Here is a 19,279-nt window from a genome sequence, read left to right as displayed (position 1 = left end):
ATCAATAGACCTCATCCTATGAGCCACAGTGACAGAAGAATCCTCAATAGTTGGGATCTTCAAAGGAGTTCAGAGAGCAGCCAGCAGCAGTGCTAGCTGTGTTTAGGTGCATTCATGAGTCAATAGGCTGTATGTGGGGAGGGCTGGTGAAGCTCTAGAGGACAAATCAAAGTCATATTAATATTTGTAGCTTGGAGGTGTATGTGTGTTTGTTAGATAAGCTGTAAACACTATGCATTTAATGACAGTGGCAGCTTGGTTTCTGGCCAAGAGAATTAATCACCAGTCCGAGCACATATACACCATTTAAGATAAATGCTAAAGCACTAAGCAAGTATACAATGTACTGAGCTATTACTAGAACAGACGCCAAATAATGAACTATCCAGCCAAACCACACAATATTAGGGCTTATAATGTACAGTGTGCAGTCAGGTCCTAAAACAGTGGAGCATTTTTGTTGTTTATGCTTTTCTGTCAGACTTACTACTGGGATCAGCAACAGTTTGGGCTCTTTATTCATAAAATGTTCAAGTCTTACAGAATATTATGCTTTCTTTGGATCTAATGTCGAATGTCAGTTTGCAAATGTAATCAAAAACCTCAAACTCAATGAATGAGATAGAATTTGTGTGGGATTAAATTACCATCAATCACCTACTCCTGAGGTGAAATCATCTGTGTTAAGAAAATGTTTGCTTGATAAAGCTAAGACTTTCTTTTCTTTTCTTTTTGATGAAGGGGGTGCTCGAGGTTCCTTGCACAAGAGACACAAATGTTTAAATGCCAGGAAAATGCTTTTTTAAAACTGTTAAAAGATGTAAACTATTTATTATACTATATTACTATTTAACTTCATAACTTTCTTGTTTGGGTGACTTTTTCCACACCCTTTGAAAATGTACTTGCATGTGACTTGATCACATAATCTCTCCTCTCTTGTTTTGTTACATGCCAATGTTCACATGTGCCTCAATCTCTGTAGCATTAACGTTTAGAAATACTGAGGCCAAAACACGAGACAGTGTTTTCTGACTTTTTAAAGGCTACATTTTGAACACATTGAAGACAAAATGACAGTTCTGGCAAGGAGAATGAAACTGAAGGTTACATCTTTTGAATAAGATGTACATTGTAAAGCTCAAACAAAAAGCTGTAAAAACAAATGCAGCCATCTGATCCAATAAATAAAGTGATGCTTCAGGCAAGGTTCATTTAGATATGACTAGAATATTTTCACAGAACTGTTTGTTTTGGAGATGCACATTTAATATTTTAAGCAAACCTTTTTATTTTAACACTAATTTTGTGGTAAGACACAACTTTTCAAAGATTACTGAGTAAATTATATAAAAATCATACATTTTTTATATTTATTATATTTTGATGTTAATTTAACAAATTCCATATCTGGCTTTAGAAACATTTCTGTTTGTGTTGCAGCACTTACTGTGATCGGCTTTGTGCTTTCATTTGATCTGATCTGTGAAACATCTTGTGGAATTATAGTATATGGGGCATAGAAAGCAGCAGAAAGGAACAAATGATGAAATATACTGCAGAAATATGAAGAATGCTACCACCTCCATGACGGTTGGCTTAGGGATGAAAACAATAACGGACAATGCAGAAAGGAAAGGATCCACCTGGCATGAAGCATGATTTTCACAGCTTATATCACAGCCACTTGACAAAAGATAAAAAATAGGATGTGATCATTCTTCTTCTCTTGGAGAAATATGTAATTTGAGCCTTGATCACAGCTAACCTTGGAAAAAGGCAGTCCTTTGCAACCTTTTGTTATGGCACAACAATCCAGTAACATTTCCCAAGTCACCCTGCAAGCCAATGACCTCACTGTATATTCTGCTTTGCTGTGACTTGTTAGCGCCCAGTTGTAACTGAAAAAACATCATACAAAGAGCTCTAGCTGTACCCTGGATCGCATTTTGATGAAGTTAATAGGTCACTGGCAGTTTTACAGGTATACATGGTGCAGAGGTCTGAAGTAGTCAAACATCAGAACTAAACAAAGATTTTTCCATTGTTCTTGTTTTTAAGAGGGCCCAATTACTGTAGAATTAGCTAATTATTGTTATATAGCTAATTATTTTACAAGTACAGTACACTAACTTGGCAACCTGTACTGGCTAACTGCCAAACACAGACATTCACAGATACTCAGCTTTGCTTGTTCATGGTTTTTGCAGTTGCAAACAGGACATTTTTTTGTTTGTTGAGAATGGCTGGTACACTTACGCTTTTAGTTGCAAGCAATAAATTATAATAGTTCATTTATATTTTACTAGAAAAGTGTAGCATTTATGAATTACCACTAGTCTGTCACTATAGCTACTTGTGGTAAGTTAATTTGAAATTATGATGTGTGTCTCTGAAAATATTGTCTGTAATCTAAAATAAGGCCAATCCTGAAGCCAGACAGACTCAGGTATATGATGGCAGGTCAATGTAATAATATATCTACATTTATAAATGAAGCATCTGTGATTAATGTATAATATTTCGATTAAATATTGTTAGCATATTTGAGGGTTAGGGTTAGGGTTTGGGTTAGGTTTGAGCAATCTAATTTCGATTGTGATATACTGTACAGTAAATCTTCATCTGACGATGATATAAAACAGAAACAGTAATACAGGGGCTGAATTTCAGGGGCAGAGGAATAATAAGCCCCCATTCAATCATTGGATTTGTACTGAGGGATTGGTGTGCATGCATAAAAATTGGGGAAGAAAACATAATCCTCCAGGACTCATGATGCTGAAACAGCTGGATGGTCAATTTGTACAGCCAGGCAGAAGTGCTGAATCCACACTGAGCAGAGAAATATAACGCAGTTTCTGTTGTACTGTCCTTGTGTAAACACTTTGATAGGACTGAAAAATGAAATAAATGAGTAACAACACATTTAGAACGTTTTCTCTTCAGTTCTTGTCCAAAATGTCGAGGCATGCGTCCTCTCTCCCTCTCAGTTTGCTGGACTGGTGCTGTGGTCAAAGCTTGGTCCCCATGACTGGTTGGTGTGGTTATTCTGTTGGGGTGGTGGCAACTGGGCTGAGGATGGGAGTGTTTAAGTCCCTCACTGGACACATGGGGGAGATGGCCTTATGGCTGTAGTACTCCACTACTTGCTTGGGCACCTCTGCCAGGACACATTTGGCCAGGGCTGCTGGTGAAGCCTGCAACACAGACAGAACAGCTGGGGTTCTCAGAACTGTAAAATATAATTTTAATCTAAGATACAGAACATTTTAAAATGAAGCTTTCAGGGTTTTTCCAGATCTGAGTACAATGGAAAATGATAGGAATACTTGTAAGGAAGAATCTATATTTGTTATGTTTCTCCAGATTTGTCAGCCATCGGTTTAAGGTAAATATGTGAATATATCTTTTGGTTAATGTTTCTGTTTAGAACATGAGACATGAATTCCAAAATAGACAGTATAATTGTACAGCTGAAATATTACTGACTGCATATAGCAACATTAAGAATACATTCTTGTTTGAAGAAATTCCTGAATCTGTTCCAGTCCATGATACCCATCTGCAGCACTGGCATAGCCAGCAAAAGCTGTCTGTTTACTATTTAAAATGAAAATGGAGGGGGATGTTATATAAAAGGGTTTAATGTACAATTGGCACTGGCACAACAGTCAGAAGAAGTACAGAGTTGAAGAGAAAACTGAAGGCCAACAAGTGAAGACTGACAGTCGGAGAGAAAAACTGACCGTTTTGAAGTCTCTGAAGGGCACGAACTGCACAATGTCCCTGAGGACAGGCTCGCCCTTTGGTGAGCGTAGGACTCCATCATCTCCATCTAAAATCTGCATGTCTGTGAAGTCCGCATTGCCCACGCCAACAATGATAATGGACAGAGGCTGGTAGGAGGCTCGCACAATGGCTTCACGCGTGTCCGCCATGTCTGTTACCACACCATCCGTCAGGATGAGCAGGATGTGGTATCGCTGGAAGATGATAAAGTGGTTCCAGTGCATATTAATCAGTGTTAACATTAACCCCATTTAGCAGCAGTGTGTGGTTACAAGCAAGGAGAGTCAGTGTGTGCAGCAGTCTGAAGCTGTTAACAATACTGATAATTTTACAGCCTGCACTGAGTAGACACATTTATTTGTAGAGCACTTTAAACAAAGTGATACACAAAACAAGAGAATCAAAAACAGATTAAAAATTAGCAAAATAAAAACAAACACAGAGAAACTACATTACAAACTACAGCATAGACAATATATGTGTGTTTGCATGCGTGTATGTGTGAAATTAATTTCATGTGTCCACTGAACAATATAATGTGAGTAGTACAGTACAAGAATATTAACATGCTGAAAAACACTGTAATCATTTCTGATTGGTCCCATGAGTTGTACTGAGATTGTTGGTACCCTGAGGGTGTTTATGTGTTACTGAATACCCTGTCCTGTGTGTATTTCTAAAATGTGCCCTTGTTTACTGAGGCTCATTTACTGATCAAAAGAAGAACTGACATTGAGGAGTAAATAATTAGATGAAGGTCAGTGCGATTTCAGGGGTGTAATAGTTCAGAACACGATGTCCGTGCAGCCAGGAGGTAATTTAAGATGAACAATAGATAAAAGACTTGTTTTTTTACTCCCAAAAGGATATTAAGTAAAGATAAGGAGCACAGTTACTCCATTAGACACTTTTGTTAAATCACATTTTAACTGCAGTTCATGAGTTTATTTCTGACACACACACACAAAAAAAACATCATTGTATTACTTCATTACATAATCTGAAGAACAAGAATTTCCTCTTTAATGGACTCCTTCTTTTGAGCTGTAGGGCATCATTACTATAAACAGTGAGGTGAACCAGAGGCTGTTCACTCGGGGAACTCAGTGGGAGGCACGACAACAAAGCCGGTATTACATGCATTTCTCATAGAGTATAAAAAGACACTCACAGAGGCATCTTTAATGTTGCCGTCACCTGCTGCCAGCTTGGCTATCCTGTTAATGATGGGAGAAACATTGGTTGGGCCATACAGCTGGATCTTAGGAAGGCAGTTCTGGTATGCCTCAACCACTCCTTGGATCCCTGATCAGAGAGAGCACAGATAATATGGTCAAAATAAAGGAAACATCAATAAAATTAGCTATGCTTGTCAGCAAACAAGCAACTGTAAACTAGAACATAAAGTCATATGAATCAGCCACTGCAAAATCATCTATAATTTAATAGCAAATAATTAAAAGTGGCTTGAGTATGTTTTCTACTGTCACAAGTTAAAGAAGATGAATAAGCTACATTTTGAATTTCAGCTTATCCGTGTGTAATTAAACAAGTAATAAATGATGAAATCTATAAACCTAGACACTAAAACATGAACATTACTGTGACTGACTCTTGATTAGGTACAAACCTAAAGAAATATGCGCACAGAACAGAAATGCTAACAGAAGTTGGTACAGAGGAGCTGGTTCTCTTCTTTACTGTTATGAATAGGATCTTATATTCATTTTGATTGAAATTTGTAAGTACATTTTTTACAGTACTTGGATCATTATTAGTACACACTGAACACTATTCTGGTTTGAAACTCAATAACTCAAATAAAACAAATCTTAAACATAACTGACATTTTTAAGCAGTGGTGTTGTCAGATTACAGATGTTAATTCTAGTATCATCAGCATAGAGATGAACTTCTCAGGGAAACTGGTGTACATTAGTCTTTCTTTCTTTGTCCCCAGAATACAATACTCAAGACACATGGTACTGGACCAAAATTTTCACACAGCCTTACCTTCACATTCATCATCCTCTGGGTTGAAATTAATGGCATAGTCATGAGACACCTGTGGATGGAAAAAGAGAGAATTGTGACAGACACTGCTAATTCACAAAGCTAATCTTTCTCTGACAAGGGGGCACAGTACTCTTCTTTTTTTATATTATTTTGATGTTGTATCAGAAATGGCTCCCACGTTTGAAAGACATGGAGTTAAAATGTTTTTCTGTTGAAATTGTTGGCAACGATTCTGTTGAGAAGAGGGAACTTTTAATTATGTCTAATAGAAACAGCTAAGAACTCAGCAGAACAAAGGGAGACAAAAGTAGCCCAAACTGAAACTTGGAAACTAAGTTTGGGTGCGTTATTTTTTAGTTTTCCTGCAAATTAATTTAAGTGTAAGTTTGAAGGAATAATTTCTGATGACATCTACAAAAGTACTATTGACTAGTGACCACATCAAATGATACTGGGAGTCAGTTCACCACTAGACAGGCAATATTACAATACAAATAAAATAAACGCATATGTGGAAGACTAACTTTTGCATGAAATTATGCCTGGCGTGCCCCAGTAGCTTGCTGGTTAAGATGCATGCCACATAACTGCAAATTCAAATCCAGCTGTGGACCTTTGTTGCATGTTGCCCCCCATGTCTGTCTCCCTTAATTTCTTCTTCACTGTCACTGTAAGAAAGAGGTGCAATGGCCTGAACATCTTTTTTTGCCAGTGTGCAGATTTGGTTTTGGTTGTATTTACAGTGACCACCTCTAGCAAAACAACAACTTTTGCTGCACACAACGTGACATCTGGCATCCTGGTGGATTGTTTTGTAACGTTGGCAGAGTATTTCTACTGTTTACCATACAAAACATAGGATAACTGCTGATAACTTTGGAGAGTTGTAGAAGCCTATTGGTGAGTATTAGAAAATGTTGTGCAGCGTTTTAGAGTCTGATAAGCCTTTAAATGGATAAATCTATTACTCCAACTGGACTTCCTGGATTGTATGTCATTGTCTCACCAGTATCTTAAACAACACACTCACCAACGCAGCCCCCTGCTGTTTTAATGCAGGACTGTTTTCGGTCTGAATCCCTACTAACATCCCGAATCATCCCTTGAGTAAACCCCCTTCTTCTATCTGGTTTGTTCTCACTATTCAAATGTCAGATTGACTTTGTTTATCTCAAAGCTGTTTAATTGGCAAAAATGAAATCCCCTTTTCGATGCGTCCTCTCACAAGAAACAGTTTTTTTCTACAAGCACCAACTGTCAGCCAGATCAGTGACAACTGATTCCTCTCCAGCTGGCTACTTTTTTAAAAGTACTTTTTGTCTTTAATATGATTAACCCCCTGAATTCAGTCAGCGTATGGATAAATATGAAGAGCCCAAGAGTAATGAATCATACAGATCACCATTTAATTTTTTTGCACTGGGACACAGCAAGAGAACAGATCATGTTTTGTATCTCAGATTACAGGCCTGTTTCACAGCAGACCTTTTAGACATGACCTAGCAGGAAATGCACAGGTGTGACTAATAACATTAATAATGGTTGTCTTCCATTTAGGTGTTCCAGTTCCAGTTCCCTGCTATTGTGCTTGCTGGCTCACTGGCAGGGGTTACAGGGACACTTAAGGGGAATGGAGCATTATTAAGCATCGTTAAGCAACGTTATTAGTTACACCAGTACTTTTCCTGCTATGACAAGTCAATCATTTAATTCTACAATCTCATATCCATCGTGTTTTTTAGCTTTGCCTGTTTGCCCAAGGAAATAAGTAAGAAAATAAATGATGTTTCTGAGTGCAAGTGCAAAAACAGAACTCCTTAACTGTAAGGTTTTAAAATCTATTGTCTCATTCATCTTCTTACTATGAGCAAATGGGATATACATTACCACAAAAAGTTTTTGTAAGATTTCTGTATTTGTGTTTTTGTTTGCACTTTTCTCTCTGGTTTAAAGTGGGTGGGGCTCATTTGGAAATTTGGAAAAAAAGGTGATGTCACGTGCTTCTGAGCACCAATTAGGATTTAAATCAGATGACAGTTGTGTGCAACATTTGCTTATATTGGCAGGTTACTGTCAGTCAACTATGATCAAACCACGGCCACACAGTCCTCATGGAACAGATAAGCTGAGTTTTTGGCTTTTAAACTCTTAATAAATAATACCTGAGGAGGATCTTTTCCAAAATTTAGCTTGTAGCATATTTGGTCATGAATATTTAAGGTTATAGACAAATACTATTTTTCAGGGGCTTTCATTAACTTAAACAATGGGCCATATTGTTTGCAGTAAAATGTGGAACTTCCCATTAAATCAGCATCTGACGCATGCTTGGCGGGCAAATGATTTTCTAGGGGGCTTTTTTGTAATCACACTCAGTATGCATAATGTACAATTAAGGATACAAGAGTGCAAAACAACACATACTGAGAAAGAGCCCAGGTCCATCAAACTTGCAAACAGGATTAACCTGTGTGTTTGTAGATACAGTCCATGATTAGTCTAATTAGCATTCACCTGCACCATCACTAACAATGTGGTAACAGCATGCAACAAATAAATTTTGACTTCTGCAAAGCAGTCACTGTCATGGTAATTTCAGAAATTAATAGTTTGTATTTACTGAGCCACAAATCCTTGCATAATTGAAATGATAATTATCACTGTTTCATACAAGCACATATAGTACATATTACATTCATACATTAAACACAGGCCGTTCTGGATTGATAGAGTATCATCAAGTATAGTGATTCAACTGTGTGTGTGCGTATATGTGTGTGTGTGCGCACTCACTCCTCACATTTCAGACTTCTCCCCGGGGTTCCTTTAAGAATCATTGAAGGCTTTTGGTTCTTGAAGTTCAATTTGCTTAAACAAATGCTCTCACACTCATGAATTCTTGTGTAAACTGAGCATCAACACCCACCATGGGGCTTTCATTTCATTGGAACATGTTATTTTCTCGAGACAAGTTGATGTTTTTTAAGACAAGGGGCTTTTGAATAAAAATAAACTCAATAATTAGTTTTAAATGTGAAATTTTGACAGAATGATAAATTGTGTCATAAAATAGGTCATGTAAATCAGCTGGCTCGACGTAAAGTCCCAGGGTATTGGAAAATACCAGGATCCAATAAGAGCACATGAATATACAGTATGCATAATGTTGGTCGTGTGAAGAAAAGGTCAGTGAAATAGAGTAGAGTAGAAGCAAGGTTGAAGGTAGAAAAAAATAGGAAAGCAGAGATAAGAACTGAGATAGGGCTCACCTCATAATTCGGAGGGATTCTGGCACCAAACCCCAAAGCTGAAAATCTTTTGTCACTGAAATGACAAGCAAATGAATTAGTCATATATAACAGTTACTATAGTTTAATCTGTTTTAGCTTTTGACAGTTATCTAAAAAATATTGATGGTTTATCCATCTGTTCACATTTCCAAGAGCAAATCCCCTGCTTGTTTGAATTTCATAAATGTTAAAGCCTGAATTACAATTTGAAATATGTCCCACGGTCCCTGCAGTCAGCATTTGCACCTGTTCAAACACTGTCTGATAGTCTCTGTCTTCTTCATTTTTCATTGTACCATTTAGATGGGCTGATATTACTGTAAGAGGCTCTGCTCTTCTGGATTATGTGTTCCTATAGTCAGAGGGAAGGGTGGCAAGATGAAGAGCGGTCAACACTTGGCAATGTAATCAAGTGATGAAGTGTCTACCAACAGCAACTAAAAGTAAGATGGTATGATGTTAATGTTATGCCTATCAGAAGACAATAATGCATCAGTTCTCCTCTTAAGGTGAAGAGGAGCACAGTATGTTTGTCTGCAAAACAACAAGATGCAAAAAATGTTCAGAAATATTAACCGCTGTCAGCCATTTGTGTAGAGAGAGCATTAAATTGAGAGCTGACATTGTATTACACACTTTGCTGTCGACAAATAATGTAATGTTGGAGGTCTATGAAGACAGCGAAGCTGAACTGTTGCCCACTTGATGTTTCAATGATTATAATGTCTGTGTGAAATGTTTTTCTATAGCATTCAATCAATCTTATTCTGCAATTCAAAAATGAAATGCGCCACAACCCTTCATGCTATGACCTAATAAAATTAAAATCTATTTAGAATATTTCTGTCAGCTAATTCTATGTTTTACCTATTTCACTCATTTTATCTGTTCTTTTGTGCATTTATAAAGCTCAACATTGCACCATTGCTTATAGAGTGATTTATAAAAAAATTGCCTGATTATGCAAGTGCACATTGATCAGGTTAAATTGTAAGGGTCACTCTAAGCCATACTGAGATTACACATTTGAGTTGCATTATGGGAAATGTAGGATCAAGTGTTTTTGGAGCTTGTCTCATATAAGGGATAAAAAATCTGGATATTTCAGCATCTGCTGCACAGATTTTGACTTGTCTTTTTTAAAATCTGTTTCTTGTGAGGCCTCTAATTTTGCTGATATTGTGTATAGTGTAGAATTGTGTATTGAGTTGTATTTTTATGAATGTGTAAGCTGAGACGATGTATGTATTGTCGTTTTGTGTGGGTTTTTTTAATGAATGTGTATGCTGAGACAATGTACTGTTGTATGTATGTTTTTATGTTTTAATGACACGTCTTATGGTCAAACCAAAGGCAAATTTCCACATTGTGCACAATAAAGTCTTCGTATTTGTATTCATATTTGTAACCATAATTGTAATTTTGTGGAAGTGTAATGCAAAATTCAAGGAGTACCTCTTTCATGTAATATACCTATAGTTATAGTGGGATATTGTACACTAAATTACATTAAACAAATAACACTTTGTTTACTGTCACTAACACTTGTGGCATTTAGGATGAGCAGCACAGCTGTCAAAGCTTGTTTTCAGTCACATCAGTGATTGTTTGCCTACAGACAGCTTTCTCCGGTGGCTGCCTCCCTTATCAGAGCATTTACTGTATTACATGCCTTCATGCCTGACGAAAAATCCACTAATTCTCCAGCCCAGTGCAATCTCAAATTACATCTCCACCTCGACAGGATCTTAGATTATGACACAAACATCTGAAATGATGCACTGGACAGGGTGTGGGTGCATCAATGAGTACACAGCAAAATTTCTCAGTGTTAGTAAGTGTTGATTTATATGGCATGTTGACAAGTGTTGATTGGAGAGTTCTTTGTCCACTTATAGAGCTAATATGGCTTTGAGGCAGCTTTTAAGAGCCATCAGATGTGTTTAATTAACTCTGATGGGTGTGTACTTACATAAACTCTGGCAGAGTGTTGATTTTTACACTCAGAGCGAGCAATAAACTCTTAATTGTGAACTGTTGACAGAAACAGCTATACGACTACAACTACAGCAAGTTTTAGCTGTTTTATTCTTATCATTAGTAGTAGTAGTATTAACTAACACAAAGAGGCTCAGTTATTTTTCGTTCTCCCTCGAGGGGCTCGGAGGAGAAAATGATTTTATGTTTGTCTTTTCCCATTACTTTTCAGAACAATATTTACTGTGGCGGCAAACAACAACATGCAGGCTTTGGGGGATTGTAGCTTGGTTAGAAAATGTGATACACGGGCCATTTTGAGCACATATTTGGTTACTATAATTACCCTCTGTTCGAAGGGGGGAAAAAAAGATAAAAACGTGAGTGAGTCCAACATTCTGCGTAATGTAACCTCTCCACAGGCACTGGCTAATGTACTGTACTGTATCCAGATATGAGTGCACTCCAGTAACAATGTTCCAAACAAATTAATAGATATCATTGTCCAACAGGCTCTGCAGGTGACACAACAGCATAAAGAGTTATGTCTTTGCTCAAAACTCACCATTTACGTGTTTTTAACAAATTCTTTTTATCCATTTTCATCAAAATAACTCTCATCCACTGAATACAGGCCTCATTCTCACTGCGAGCATTCATACAGAGGCATACTGTATGGATACAACATAATAGGAAAATTCAACAAAATTCAAATTCATTTGGTTTTTTTGGTGTTATATTTGTGCACTTTTACCAGCTTCGCCAATTTAAAGAACATTTTAATGGGGAAAACAATTCATGCAGATCCAATTATTTTCTGCAATGAATTGTATTTTTGTTATTGTCAACAAGGCAAACATACAGCACTCATTATCTCGACCTCTAGACTCATCCCACACTTTGCTACACACATAAATTTGCACTTGGAGCTTTAAAGAATGAATGTAGCGATATGACATGGCACTTAAAGCCCAGACAAGAAGAGAGAGAGTTGAAGATATCTGACAGGTCATGTCCATCATATGAATTTTGCTGTGAGGTACATGGTGGTCCTTGTTTTATCACTTTGTCAGCACATGGAGGAGCCACAGGGAGATGTGCCCAGTATAATAGCCCTCTCAGCAAGGTAAACGAGCCTCTGCCCACACAGACCAAAGCTAGTCACTCCAGCTCCATAATGCACTCCTCTGCAAGGACTCTAAAACCCACATCACCTATATTCACTAAAGGCTAAAAGGTTTGCTTGCCCACGTTTTACACCTTACTAACAATTCCAACTTGAGAGGGAAAGGCTGCCTACACTTGCAGTCACCGTTCACCCAGAGGCATGTTTCCATGTATGATGCTCTCGTGTTTCTGTGTAAACACGAAAACGATAAAGCTACACAGATAGGCTGCTAATTTTCAGGCAAGTTTTCAGTGTCTCCAGTGCTATCTCTTGGATGCTATAATTAGCCAGACAGTGCTCCCCTGATATTCAATAGAAGGATCTGCATAAATCAGGAGTGTTAAGCCTCATCTGGCTTAGTTTCGACAGATGAGAGGGTCTTTCTCTGAAACAGATTATATTATAAGTAATTTCCCATTAATTAACAAGTACCTGCAAACCTGCCAACAATAACTAACAGTTTTTTACACATTTGTACCTTGTTGAATATTTGCCTCCAATTATTTAATCGGAAATTAAAAAAAACAAAAAACGTGTGTGATAGAAGCTAAAACCTGATAACTATATCAGCCAGTATTTACAGTACCAGTACAGTGTTTGGACACATTTTCCCATTTAAGTGAATGGGAAGGAGTGTCCAAAATTTTGTCTGGTTGTGTACATTAATCATCACATGAATATTCAGAAAAAAAATATGACTTTGTTCAAATAGCTTCAGTGTCTTTAATGGTTCTTCAGACTGACTTCATGCTGTATTTTCTCGGTCTTTACATCTGATTCTACACCACGCTATTATTTCTCCAGGCGTAATGCCTCCCACTTCTTTTTGAAGTGCCTGCTATCCTGGTGTTAGCCCCTATCTCTGCATGAGTTCGTCTGTAGTTCAGGGTAATGAGCCCATGCAAGCTAAGAAGGAGGACCAGTAGTTGCAACAGATGCTGAGAGGAAACTGTATCATTGAGTTATCCACAGGACAAAGCATATGCAGCAGCCACTGAGCGTAAAGAGACTGTGAAGTACATGCAAAACAGTTAGCACTGTCCTTACAAACAGCACCGGATACTGTTAATGCTGTTTGGTAAGCTTATGCAAAAAATGTGTGTGCCTGTGTGTTTGTGTGTGTAACAACTTCCAACAAGAAGGTTATCACAAATCATTTATAATCTGTACAGCATACGGCACCCTCTATCTTTAGACCATCGACTGTAGAGGACGATTAAGTTTTATCTTTCTGTCTGCTGTGTAACATAAAATGTTCAAAAATGCTCAATTTCACAATGTTAAGATATAATTTGAAAACTGAGCCTCCATCCAAATCCAAACCAAAACAGTTCACTTTAACATTGACCCAAGACCTAATATTCCACCAAATTTCCCTGAAATCTGTTACAAGTTTTTGTAATATCCTGTGTACTAAAAGACAAGAAAACAGACAGATGAGACCAAAACATCTATTTGGCAGATATAACGGTGCTTGGAGTTTAAATGTGATTTGAGGGCAGGTGCGGAGGAGGGATTTGTTCATCTGCATTAATCGATTGTTAGGGCAACTTTGGGACAGTGCAACAAGCACACCAACAAGCACACCACTGGCATTTTATCACCTTGAAAGTTGTTCTAGTTAATTTGGAGTTGTGTTTCTGTCCACCTTGAAAATGTAAGTCAAATATTTACTCTCCTTTTGGCTTTTGGTCCTTTTGGTCTCCACCAACAAGTAAGGGAAATATCTGATTCTTTAGCAACGAAACGCTTCAGTAACTTCACCAGATGTCTGTCTTTAAGCAGGTATCGTACGCTGGTATGACGGGCCTTCTTACTCTACCTGATTGTGTGCCTTACTTTACTCCCATTTTTTGCAGATACTGGGAGTCAGCTAGCAGGTGGAGTTGGGAGGTTTGCCTTGTACCTGCCCATCTGGGTTGGGCTTCCCAGAAGGCATAAAAGGACTGCCCTTCTGGGAGTCTCGCTGTCTCTCTCTACTGCCTACTGCAGGGGCCTCAGCCTTTTTCTTTTGTTTGGTTTGCTGCACCATCCAACACTCTTTACACCACATTTTCATTCATCCATACATTACAAACACTACTGATGTTTCTCCGACTTTTTAGAACTTTTTTGCTGAAAACAGCTGCCTGCTGAGACTGGAAACTAAAACAGTCAAGTGGTGGGCTGTAAAACCAGAAACAATAAGCTAAAAGAGGCTAAAATCCTCCAGAGAGCTGAGGAGAACAATATATTTGGGTGAAAAGTCTCTATGGAATTGTCACTATAAGCAACCCCCTTCACATTACACATAGTAATGTGATCCACTTTTAAAATAAAAATCTTGATTAGAGCAACTTTAATGATGTTGTAAGACTAAACTGAAGTTACATGAAACTGAAGTATTGTTGATTTAAGTTATTTGATGAGAACAAAGTCCTCATCCATGCAGTGTAGAAAGCAAAGGAAAGAAGAGGAGGAAATGACAGAAATATGGATATATATGCATTGATGACTTCAGTTTTATGAGTAATATGTCTAATAGATACTCACTGTACTATTTGCCGTATACTTTATATATTGACTTAAATATACATCCATTTTGATTTGTTTTATTATGTTATTTGCCAAATAATGCCAAAAAATATAACACAATACAAAAATAACAGTTGTTTTTAGCTGACATAGGATTGATATGGCTGAAACATGTTCTAAAGCATGGAAATTAATAGATACTTTGGCTAGTCCATAAGGAACCATATGACTTGTTACTAAAAGGAGAGCGTGCAGAATATTATGTCAATGTCCTTGACTGCTGCTACCAAGCACCATCTTCAGCCCCAGATTGGCCTCATGCATAAGTAATGCCAACAGAGGCCAGATTTGCTTGCTCTAATTTTCCCAAGTACAAACAGTTTCTCATGCATTACTAGCGATGGGATTAAAATTGATGTGAACATCATGTGGACAATAACCAAGACTATATTTGTGTTGCAAATAACACTGTGATTTTCTGTGAGGCCTGTATCTCAACTTTTAGAGAGAATTCAAAAATTCAATCAATTTTTGTGAAGAAACGAATGGGAGGCGGAGATGCGGGCGGTCAGCGGTTCAGTCTGATCAGCTCTATAACTGACTGCTGAGCAGAAATATAATAACATGCAGGATTGTCTCTGCTAGTCTGCACTCCACAATTTTTTCACTACAGTCCTTTTGCTTTGGTTCAAATCGAGTGGCTCTTTTTGGTATGAGGTATCCAACCAAAATGGCATGCAAGGCGCACTCTGCAGCTCACTTTCACACCACAAGACACTGACAAGTCCTGTGGGAAGCAAAGAGCCTTGACTGAAAAACAAAAGATTGACAAACCTATCATAGTCTTGACAGATCTCCCCTACTGCTATCAGAGCCTTCAGGTACTCGTTGGGCTGGTAAGGGTTGATGTAGTGCAATGAGCAGCTGTTCCTGGGGTCTCCATTAGAGGCTGTGAAGTCAATGGCAACCTGGTAAAAAAAGAATTAGTGTGGAACATTAACAACGCTTAATAAAAACAATATGACAGAATTTAAAAAAGTCTTTCTTTTCCTACTTAACTTTTTGCAAAGACTTTTACTTGTCTACTTATGATATTACAAGTCATTCTGAGCGAGCAAGTCTGAACTATGCCTAATAGCAGTATAAATTATCTTATCAGAGGTAGGAACTTGCACTTTTCACACCCACATAGACTGAAGCAGCTACAGCTCCCATACACTGTAGATACAAGCGCCTAGCTCTTTCCAAATCGAGGAACTGTATATACCACAGCACTCCTCGTGATTAATATTCATTGCTTTAGTAATCCAGCCAGAGAGTGAGAAGTAGCACCACAGAGGGCAGACCAAAGGGCAAGAGTTGAAGAAGGTCTGAATTTATTCCACGAAGCTGCCTACAACAAGAAAAGTCGAAGTGCACATAAAAGGAAAAACGCCACCAGCGGATAGCGTTTCAAGGTTAAAAAGTTATTTAAATACTATGTAATGTTTCACAATTAGATGATGGAAGATTCACTGCATATAGCACGCCAATAAACCAGCAAAGAAAAACACCAATATCTTACCAAAGCCATCTATTAGCAAAAGGATCTTAAACAAAACACATTATCTGTAATAGGCAAATAATTCGTCTGTCTTGGTGAATTCATGCAACAACAACTGGGGCCAGTGCGCTGAGAAGCTCAATGACAATGAAGCGTCACTAAACACAAACAGCTCAATTTACCGTAAAGTGAATCTGGCATCCTCCCATGATGTAATCTAAGAAGGAGTACACTCTGTGGAGCTGCAAGAAAAAATAAAAGAATATTTCTTGAAGGCAAAACCTGAGAGGGGATGCTCGGGTTGGAGAGTGAACGCTCAGCTATGGACGCATCTGGTCATTAAAGAGAAATTAACTCAACAAATCTGTTGACTGTAAAGGGAAACCTAGAAAGAACATGTTGTGATATATTAGGTCAAAGCAGAACAAGCAGAAATTAAAAATGTCTTGCAAGTAAAGGATGTTTACATTTTCTCAGTTACATGTACAGTGAGAAAAGAGTGTTTATATGTACACATGCAGTAATAGTCAGTAATAATTATGATAATGTTGAAAACTGCATTGGAAAAACAGATTTCTGCAGCAGATTCCTACCTTAAGATCATTTAGGATGACAACTCCTGAATTTTTATAGTTTCTCTTCTTCTGTTTGTACTTGGGATTCACACAATCCCACGTCACCTTAAACAAAGCAAGACGAAGAGAAAGGACAGGAACAACTCATGGCATTTGAACTTTGGCAATATGTTTTTCTTATATGCTTTTAAGCACCATGACATTTGTTCCATCTGTGATTGATTTCAGCTGAGTAAAATGAGAGGCATATTGGAAATGGATGAAACAGGTTACATGACTGTCTCTCCTCCGCTCTGCTCCGCCTCTCGCTCGTTCACTGACCTTATTTCCACTGGAAATTTTCTGCATTTCCCTGAAAGTAGCGTAGAACTCGCCGATGAAGTCGTGCTTCCCCCTGGAGTCATAATCCCACACTAGGCACTGTGGCACACACAGACGATACTGTTTGTTACCTTCTCTCAGTCAGGATTGCCTTTCATATAATAATCCTACAGTATCAATTGATTTATCCTTCAAATTTTCAGCAAACTTTTTTTATTATATTCTCTTTTACCTCCATATATACACCTTCATTTTCATTGTTTGGCTCTTTTGTTTAGCCCTGTTTTCTGATTCCAGCTGTGTCAAACTGATTATACAGATTCGGGTCACTGATCAATGTGGTTTTGACTGACATCTTAAAGGTCCCTTACCTTGAGCTTCCGGTCCTCATCACAGCTGCACAGTGATATGAGAGACACTTTAAAAGGCTCCCACACAGGGTTCAGGTTGTTTTTTATCACCTGTTTGAGTACAAATACATTACAAATGAAGTAAAGTGTGAAAATAGCTGTTGGTTGAAACAGAGAAGGGGATTTGATGCACGTACTTCAGTTCTGTGCACAAGCTGTTCGGTTTCATCGTCATTAATTCGATATATTTCCAAAAACGGGTCTGACTTGCTGAAGAGATCCTGCAGAAACAGAGAAAACAAAATATCCAAAATTACTGGCCCATGGGCTTTTAATGTTAGATAAGTACATGAAGCCAAAACAACTAGTTCCCTGGAAAGAGTAGAAAATATAATTTAACACTCTTCTAGTAGCTCAGGGGAGAATTTTCCCATAATATTTGCTGCCTTTGTTCATCATTGCACTGTAAATTAAATAAGGAAAAGGTGTAAAATACTCATTTTAACACTCATATCATGGGGCTGAGACAAACTTCACACAGGCAAAATTACAGAAAAGTAAAACCATTAAAAATTCTCCTTGGGTTATTTCAATATATATCTCCATGTTGTCCAGATGGTTCATGTGAGAAGAAACTGAAGTTCATACAGATGACTGTTGAAACAGATTTATCAATGCTGATTGCTGTGGCAGAGGTAATTGTCTCTGTGATTAAAGGTCAGGGAGAAGCACGAATCAAATTTACAGCACAGCATTGTACTCAGAGGTTTTTGTAAATTTTTGGCCAGAGAAGAATTTGAGAATATTCTACAAGCTTGCAACTCATGCTATTACCCAGATATTACAATTTCTATACTCAATCATAGAAACATTTACTTGATGTAACAGCCTTATTTGACTGCCATTTTCTTCCCTTCCCTGCAATTTTGAGATGTCTTTATTGGTTTTTTCAACCAGCATTTCAAGCTCTCTACAGGGAATTTAAACTTTCTTTTGTGCTCCGTTATTTTCCAGATGCAAAATACATCTATTATTGCCCAGAAATAGGTTGTTATTAACATCATGCACTCAACGGCTGCTGTGTCCATTTACATAATCAGTGTTAGTAAATACCTGGCTAATTTGAAAACATGCAGTTTTGCAGTCCTTATGGTTATTTGCGGTAGCCTTAAATCATCCCCTGAGACTTAAAGAGAAATTCACCACTGTGAATATGAAGATTTCTTAAAACTAGCTCACCTATGTAATAGAAATATGCAATCATTTTTTAAATTGGTGCCCTATGACTAGAGAAAACTGAGAAACTGCTCTTAAAGGGGAATCCTACAACAACCAAAACGCATTGCGTGCGTCCCGTCCAATTATCTACTGGTGTGTTTACAGAATGCAGGCGGCGAGTCGAGACAAAGTTTGTGAGCAGCATTATATCTCTTTACTGAGGCTTCTTTTCATTTACAAAACATTTTTTCTCAGTCTGGATATATCATACTGGCGTGCAAGGATAATAAAACAAACAGTGTGATGGAGTCATTTAATGTTTTGTGGATCATTGCAAACTTTACTGAGTTTTTGGAGAATTTGCTGATGGACAGTCAAAAAAACCTCTGAGTCTGTCATTCTCATTTCACCTTGTTTTGGGAAATAATGGATGAAGGGGTGAAAAACTGCAAGCAAACACTGTTTCTTTTACCTATTTTGGATGATGATGAAGAGTTAGAGTTAACTGCTCAAGC

The 19,279-nt window shown here is 37.8% G+C and overlaps 1 protein-coding gene across 1 annotated transcript in view; it reads right to left on the bottom strand.

Annotated features, from left to right (window-relative positions):
* Nucleotides 1-1,494: 1,494 nt before the first annotated feature.
* Nucleotides 1,495-19,279, bottom strand: part of cpne7 (copine VII) — a 28,071-nt gene continuing 10,286 nt past the window's right edge. The window contains exons 5-15 of the mRNA XM_067589194.1: nt 17,744-17,827; nt 17,568-17,657; nt 17,197-17,295; nt 16,894-16,980; nt 16,483-16,542; nt 15,592-15,725; nt 9,078-9,132; nt 5,806-5,857; nt 4,964-5,097; nt 3,750-3,986; nt 1,495-3,200 (exon numbers count right to left, since the gene is read on the bottom strand). Of these exons, the coding sequence (XP_067445295.1) occupies nt 3,048-3,200; nt 3,750-3,986; nt 4,964-5,097; nt 5,806-5,857; nt 9,078-9,132; nt 15,592-15,725; nt 16,483-16,542; nt 16,894-16,980; nt 17,197-17,295; nt 17,568-17,657; nt 17,744-17,827 (1,185 nt within the window). The 3' untranslated portion in view covers nt 1,495-3,047. The remainder of the gene's footprint in view (nt 3,201-3,749; nt 3,987-4,963; nt 5,098-5,805; nt 5,858-9,077; nt 9,133-15,591; nt 15,726-16,482; nt 16,543-16,893; nt 16,981-17,196; nt 17,296-17,567; nt 17,658-17,743; nt 17,828-19,279) is intronic.

Source organism: Thunnus thynnus, chromosome 1 (genome assembly GCF_963924715.1).
Source record: "Thunnus thynnus chromosome 1, fThuThy2.1, whole genome shotgun sequence".
Taxonomy (NCBI): Eukaryota; Metazoa; Chordata; class Actinopteri; order Scombriformes; family Scombridae; genus Thunnus; species Thunnus thynnus.
This window is presented reverse-complemented; position numbering and strand designations above follow the sequence as displayed.